General features: G+C 53.2%; 2 protein-coding genes across 2 annotated transcripts in view; both read left to right on the forward strand.

The window, feature by feature from the left end:
* Positions 1 to 2,351, forward strand: part of CREG1 (cellular repressor of E1A stimulated genes 1) — a 9,644-nt gene extending 7,293 nt beyond the window's left edge. Inside the window, exon 4 of the mRNA XM_006764189.2 lies at positions 1,895 to 2,351. Coding sequence (XP_006764252.1) covers positions 1,895 to 1,930 — 36 coding nt within the window. The 3' untranslated portion in view covers positions 1,931 to 2,351. The remainder of the gene's footprint in view (positions 1 to 1,894) is intronic.
* A 4,188-nt stretch (positions 2,352 to 6,539) lies between these two features.
* Positions 6,540 to 7,269, forward strand: part of CD247 (CD247 molecule) — a 96,785-nt gene continuing 96,055 nt past the window's right edge. Inside the window, exon 1 of the mRNA XM_006764190.2 lies at positions 6,540 to 6,684. Coding sequence (XP_006764253.1) covers positions 6,627 to 6,684 — 58 coding nt within the window. The 5' untranslated portion in view covers positions 6,540 to 6,626. The remainder of the gene's footprint in view (positions 6,685 to 7,269) is intronic.

Genomic DNA, 7,269 nt, shown 5'->3' on the forward strand with positions numbered 1-7,269 from the left:
ATGCAACCATGTGCCATGCCCTTGACTGGAACCGAACCTGGGACCTTTTAGTCCTTAGGCCGACGCTCTATCCACTGAGTCTAACCAGTTAGGGCTCAGCTTTTATTTTTGAATCTTAAACACAGCCTAGGACAATGCATGGCACAGAGCAGGCGCCTCGTAAGTGTTGGCGACTTGCCAGCCTGATCATCTGAGACGCAGATTCTCAGCTGCTTGTTTGAAAAGAGTCCACGCACCTGCAGGAGAAGGGGCACAGGCAGGTTTGGGGCTGGAAACGCCACCTCGCTTTATAGGGACACAGAGGCGCCATTACAGTGTGCCGGCCGGGCAACACATCACCCAGGACAGTCAGTAAGTGACAGGCCCACTCTTCAAGGTTGAAGGGGACGTCACAGGACATAAGGATCTCTGAAGTACAGTTATCTACATGTATAAAAGCCTAAGTGCCTGGCTGACCGGCTATGACGCTCACTGACTACTAGGGGGCAGACGCTCAACGCAGGAGCTGACTTGGCAGCTGTGGTTCTTGGGTGATGCACCCAGAACCAGAGAGGAGGGAGCCCGATTCCGGGGTGTGTCACCCGAGAACCGCCCTCTCGCAATCTGGGACCCCCAGCGGATGTCAGAGATCCAGTTTCAGACCGATCCCTGCAGGCCAGGCCGAGGGACCCCACTGGTACACGGATCCGTGCACCGGGCCTGTAGTCTTTGTATAAGTAACACGCCCAGGGGCGATGCTCACTTTAATAACAAAATACAGATGTTTTCTCCAACTCTCCATGCTGAGTGAGTGAGACACACCCGAGGTTCTCACTTCACAGGCGAGTGGCCTCTCTGCAGCTGAGAGATAAGCGGGCGCACGTCCTCCGTGTCCTCTGTCGGGGAGACCAAAGACGTGCCAGGGCGTGGCCCTTCTGAGGCAGGCACAGAGTCCGGGAGTGGCCCCACCACCATGCCGCCCACTCGGGTTGCCACCAGCACTGTCCACTGGTCCGGGGAGTGGACAGTGATACCCGTAGGGGCTGCACGTTCTTAGGGACCCCTCCCAGGGGCTGTGGGAGCTCCTGCCCCGTGGTGTCGTCCAGGTCAGACTTGGAGGATGTGACTTCTCCAGACGCCATGAAGCTGCCTGCACCCTAGACTCCGCTGCTCTCAGAGGCGTCTTTTGAGATGGCTCAGCACAGACGCCCGGGGTTGGGCAGTGAGGGGCTCACGGATGTCGGTCTGCCTTGCTGGGCTGCTGGGGCAGAAGCCATGGGCACATCTGCACATGGAATGAAGGTTTTATGTTTACAGAGGTGCTTGCTGGCGCCCTCGATAAGCAGTTTCCTCAGTTGCCTCCACTTATGGTTCAGTCTGAGCACCAGGCCTCGTACCATCTCCTCGGCTGTGCCCACCTGGCCCTAGTAAGGACAGGTAAGGAGAGGTCACGGGTTACCAACTTGCCCGGCCTCCCATGCTGGGAGATGGAGTTCCTGATAGCCGTGGTCCCAGCCGCAACAGGAAAAGGGTCCCAGCTGGACTCAACACCATCCGGCACTGGGCTGGTTAATGCTCCTCTGCCCTAACGTTCAGGAGCCTTTGTCCTCAACTGTGTCTGTCTTTTAAACCTTCAGATATTCTGAGTAGAGAACCTCACAGCCTGAATGGCGCTATGTCCGCGCACGTGGCCGCAGCAGCCTTGCACAAGAGGGTGCAGGCTGGCGTGAAGATTCAGGGGCACCTGGATACAGACCTCCAGTCTCAGGCACTGCTCACCACACTGGAGCAGCGGAAATTAGCTCAGAATCTTAAACTGTTAGAAGTGTCTCTAGTCTTTCCTTAGAATGAACTACCTTGTAAGATGTCAGCTCATTTAATGAAATAATCCTTCATCCTCTCTCCTTCGGTTTAGGTGAAGCAGCATTTGGCAGATTTAACCACCCAGTGAAGTTCTTAGGATGTTTCATACAGACCCGAGGGCTTTGGGGCCCCCTGTGGGAAAGGTCCCGGAGATCAGCCTGGTTACAGCATCAAGTGGAACTGCTACTGAATTTCTTGGAAATGAGGTTGCTAAATTTTAGACATTTAAATTTGTACTTTTACTTATATACATGGTTTCAGGAGACGAGATGAGATCCCCCATAGAGGCGTGCCAGGCATCCCCGCAGAGCCCTCATTGGCTCAGAGAAAGGAGCGGACATGCGTCATTATGTTTGAAGACAACAAATGAACTCACCCGAAACCCAGCCAACAGCCTCTGGTGAAGAAAAATAATTAAAAATAGAAAAAGAGAAATGATTTACATTAACCTTGGTAAAACGGGTTTCTTATTCAAAGCATCAATAATTAAAAGCATTATTTTAATGACATGAGTTGGATTCATTTTCTTAAGATGCTCATATTCCTTACTCTCACCGGCCACTGTCGATCCTTCGTGTCTTTATGTCAGCATGCTGTTGAGTCAAACTCTGCTTCAACGCTTCAAGGGAATCCTTCGGCCCGTTCGCTCTGATACACAGCTCATGGTGTCCTAGAATTGGGGGCGAGGCCAGAATGCAGCCTTGGTCAAGGTGCTGCCCCCCGGGCCTCGGTGCTGACATGCTTGTGGTGGAATTAGTTTGAGGGCACCTATCTGTTTTTTTCCCCTCTGCCTATTTAGTGGGAGTTTTGTCTTCACCACTTGGTGCCATGTAAAAACATACCCGTGATCACAGGAAAGACAACCACTGGGTCACAGCAGGGGGTACAGGTTGAATGGGCAGAATATGTTCCTGTTATTGACCACCAGAGGGCACTGCAGACCACTTTTTGTGTAGGCGCCAGTTGCTTCTCACCACTGAGCTGAGTGATACTGTGGGTGGTGATGACTGGGGCAAGGCAGCTCTGAAGGGACAGGAGGCGACACCTGGTCTCATGCTCCCTCCCCTGCACCCCACAGCCTGCAGAAGAGGGACAGAGTCCTGGCCTCAACCTGCAAGGGCATGAGTGCCTGGGACGGGGACAGCCACTGGCCCAGAGGGCAAGGCCGGTTCTGATCAAGAAAAGAGAAAATGAAAAGTAGAAAGAGGGAGTGACCGAGGAGCCGAAGCGCCTTGGATCCTGCTAACAGCCAATGAAGACGAGAAACTCCCTGTGAAAGGGGGCGGGCCCAGTGAAGGCAAAGCACAAACATCCTGACCACCTCGTTCCTATCACGCTTCCCTCAGTGACACCCAGAGGACCCAGCGACGGAGCACCCAGTGACGGAGCACCCAGGGACAGAGGACCCAGTGACGGAGCACCCAGTAACAGAGGACCCAGTGACGGAGCACCCAGTGACAGAGCACCCAGCGACGGAGGAGGGGACGCTGCCCTGTGACGGGCTTGCTTTCATCCTCGCACTGAGAACAGAAACCACCGTACTCTGTGTCAAGCTGGTGTCAGTATTTCTTAGGGAAATTCCAAACCATCACTTCACAGCTGGGGCTCTGTACATTTTTATCTGAGAAGGCAGAATGGAGGACGAACAAATCAACCAGTAAAACTTCATCTTTTTCTTAGTATTCCCTTAGTATTTATTGGAAGATGTGTGAAAAATATGGAAAATTTAAAAAGTTTAAAACATGACCACCTCACCAGCCAGCATAGCTGCTAACATTTTTATGTGTTTTCTTCCAATCTTTGCTTCCAATAAATGCCTAACTATAACATTGAATAATAAGATCATTGATTGTGTATCTCACTTCTTTCACTTAGTCATAAGCTTGTTACTAGAGTCCGTAAGGATGGCTGGGTGGCTACAGAATATTCATCAGATCAACAATGGGCCTGTATTAGCCCTGTTGCTAGTGACAGAAGCCCTAATCAGAGCCCTTTAATTCGCTGACCTTACATATTCCTTCAAAGCTCGCCTTCATGCCCTGGCCCTCTTCCCGCCGAGTTGGTTTCACTTGCAGTCAGCAATCGTAGAGTGAAGAGGCAGCATCCTTCCCAGCCTGGGAGGGAGCCATTCCTGAATGGTCACTGTGGCTGGGAGTGGGGTGCCCTCACTGGCGCAGCCCGGGTCCTGGGTCCTTCCCCAGCTTGGGGTTCAGCTCAGTCCCCGTCAGAACCACAGGGACTGGGGGAACCAGAGAAGCTCCGTCAATGGGAGGGATAGGGCCAGGCTGAGCTCAATGCTGTCACCACTCCCCGGTGTGGGGACATATAAGTCACTTCCGATTTTTCCCTGTTGGAGAGACAGACCAATTTATACATCAATTAGAGGCCAGGTGCACGAAATTTGTGCACTGGGGAGGGGTGTCCCTCAGCCCAGCCTGCATCAGCCCCAATTTGGGATCCCTCAGGGGATGTCCGACTGCTGGTTTAGGCCTGGTCGCCCCCAACTGCCCTCCCCTGCTGGCCTGGTCGCCCACAACTGCCCTCCCCTGCTGGCCTGATCGCCCACAACTGCCCTCCCCTGCTGGCCATCTTGTGGTGGCCATCTTTTGACAACATGTGGGTGGCCATCTTGTGCGAGGGTGTGAGGGTCAATTTGCATATTACCTCTTTATTAGATAGGATGGTATTCTACATCCATGTTTATTTCCTAGAGAGATTCCCGGCCACGGGAAAAAGCAGTTGGTACATGTAAACTGCTCCTGAGAATTTCTACCACTTAGTCCTACAAGCAGGTGTGAAAGTGCCCAGATCCGACAGGTAAGAGTGTCATTGACTTGAGTTTACTGGTAACTTTGGATTCTAAAACCCCATAAAGCCCTGGCTGGTGTGGCTCAGTTGGTTGGGCGTCATCCTGTGCACCAAAGGGATTGCTGGTTCAATTCCCAGTCAGGGCACAGGCCTGGAGGCAGCCGATCAATGTTTCCTTCTCACATCAACGTTTCTCTCTCCCTCTCCCTTCTTCTCTCTCTAAAAATCAATTTTAAAACTATTTTAAAAATAGGAAACAATAAAAACCCAAGGAATGCCCTAACCGGTTTGGCTCAGTGGATAGAGCATTGGCCTGCGGACTGAAGGGTCCCAGGTTCGATTCCGGTCAAGGGCATGTACCTAGTTCCGGGCACATCTCCAGTAGGGGGTGTGCAGGAGGCAGCTGATTGATGTTTCTCTCTCACTGGTATTTCTAACTCTCTATCCCTCTCCCTTCCTCTCTGTAAAAAATAAAATATATTTAAAAAAAAAAAAACTAAGGAATACTAGTTGATTTACTTTCCTTTGCTTCAACTAGCAATTGGTAACCTATAGGTTGAATTTTCTCAAAAATGTAAACACCATGGCCGGTTTATCCATCCACGTGCTCACAAATATTTTGGTGGTTTCTGGTTTGGGGCTTTTACAAATAGAACTGCTGTGACTCTTTTTAAAAAATATATTTTGGCCGAAACCGGTTTGCTCAGTGGATAGAGCGTCGGCCTGCGGACTGAAGGGTCCCGGGTTCGATTCCGGTCAAGGGCATGTACCTGGGTTGCAGGCACAGGGCGCAGGCCAGGCTGAGTGACCCCACCGGTGCATGAATCCGTGCACCGGGCCTCTAGTATGCATATAAGGTCTTTGGTTACTCTCTTCCCGCCCTCCCCACTTCCCTCTTCCCTCGAGATTCATCAGTCTGTTCCATGTTTCCATGCCTGTGTGTTGAGCATCTGCCCCCTGGTGGTCAGTACTCATCATTGCTACCAGTCGAACGGTTGCTTAGGCTTTAAATATATAGATTGATTTCAGAGAGGAAGGGAGAGAGAGAGAGAGATAGAAACGTCAATGATGAGAGAGAATCTTTGATCAGCTGCCTCCTGCCTGCCCCCTACTGGGGATCAAGCCTGCACCCGGGCACCTGCCCTTGACCAGAATTGAGCCCAGAACCCTTCAGTCCACAGGCCGGCACTCTATCCACTGACCCAAACCTGCTAGGGCTGCTGTAACTATGTAAAGTCTTCCTATGGGCATATATTTCTTTTTGTCTTGGGTAGATACTGAGGAGTGGGTGGCTGGATCAGACGGAGAATGTATGTTTAACTTTTTAAGAACCCGCCAAACTGTTCTCCCAGATGGCTGTGCCATTTTACACTCCCACCATCATCTATGAAAGCTCCAAATGCAGGCCACGTTCAGAACTGCAAGCTCAGACCTACTCCTTCAGTTTCTTTATAGATAAGGGCACCGAAGCCCAGAGATGTTGAGTGACTTACTCAAAGCCACACAACAAGCCGGTAGCAGGGACGCTGTGAACGCACAAGTAGCCTGTCTCTCCATTCAGCCTGACTCTGCAGCAGAGCCCTCGTCTCACCCACCACCATAACAGCAAGTCTAGGGAAACGGCGTGTCCCTACATGCATCCGACCGATGTCACCAATTAAGGTAGGAATTAGATAAAAATGAGACCAAAGTTAGGGGGCAGGGGAAGGAAAATGAAACAATGGTAAGTGAGAGAAAGAGCAAGACTCAGGCAGGCAGGCACACACACACCCCAAACCCTCAAACCTCCAGAGCTTCCTGCCTGTGGCCCGAGGGGGTGTGAGCCTTGCTGCTGGCAGGTGCCTGCCTCTCAGAGGCCTAGTCCTCCACTTCCTGAGGAGCCGCCCCAGCCACCAGCGCACACTCCCTTTGTCACTCGTCCCGCACGGCTGCCAGGCCCCTGCGCCCAGCACATTCCGGACTGACGGACGGACAGCATGAAGTGGGAGGCGCTTGTCATCGCGACCGTCCTGCAGGCCCAGTTCCCAGTGACAGGTAAGGCCGACACATCGAGAAAGTCTTTGTGACTGTGTGTGGGGGCCACAGGGGCTGGCGAGGACCCGGCGTCTCCTCCAAACCCTGTCCTTCCGAAAGCAATGGGCAGTGGAGCGGAGGGGTGCGTGTGTGTGTTTGGGGGGGTCGGGGGGGATGGACTGGCGGAAGGAAGCCGGGAGCCCGGGCGCAGGCCCAGCGTCGAGCAGAAGCTGGTGGGATCGGGAAGCACCGGCCAGGCCAGGCTTCGCGCTGCGACTTGGTTCTAGTTCCTGCGTCTTCGTTGACCCCTTGCTGGTTCGGTCCCTGTCCCTGTCCTGCTTCCTTAGCCAGACAGAGAGCATGTCCGTCGCCGGAGGCAGGGACGCTGTGGGCTGGCTCACGTGAGACACCTCAATGGTCCGGGGACTAACTGGGGCTCACAGGGGAGGGACTGGCCTTCCGTGGGGCTCAGCTCTGCACCCCGCAGCCCGCGTGCCCCGTGACACACCCACCCGAGGCTCAGGGCTCACCCTGCGCAGGCCGCTCTGCATCTGCGCCCGGAAGGCCCAGCCGCTGGCAGGCCGTGGGGACAGGGAGGAGGTGACA

Source organism: Myotis davidii, unplaced genomic scaffold, assembly GCF_000327345.1.
Source record: "Myotis davidii unplaced genomic scaffold, ASM32734v1 scaffold401, whole genome shotgun sequence".
In the NCBI taxonomy this organism is placed as follows: Eukaryota; Metazoa; Chordata; class Mammalia; order Chiroptera; family Vespertilionidae; genus Myotis; species Myotis davidii.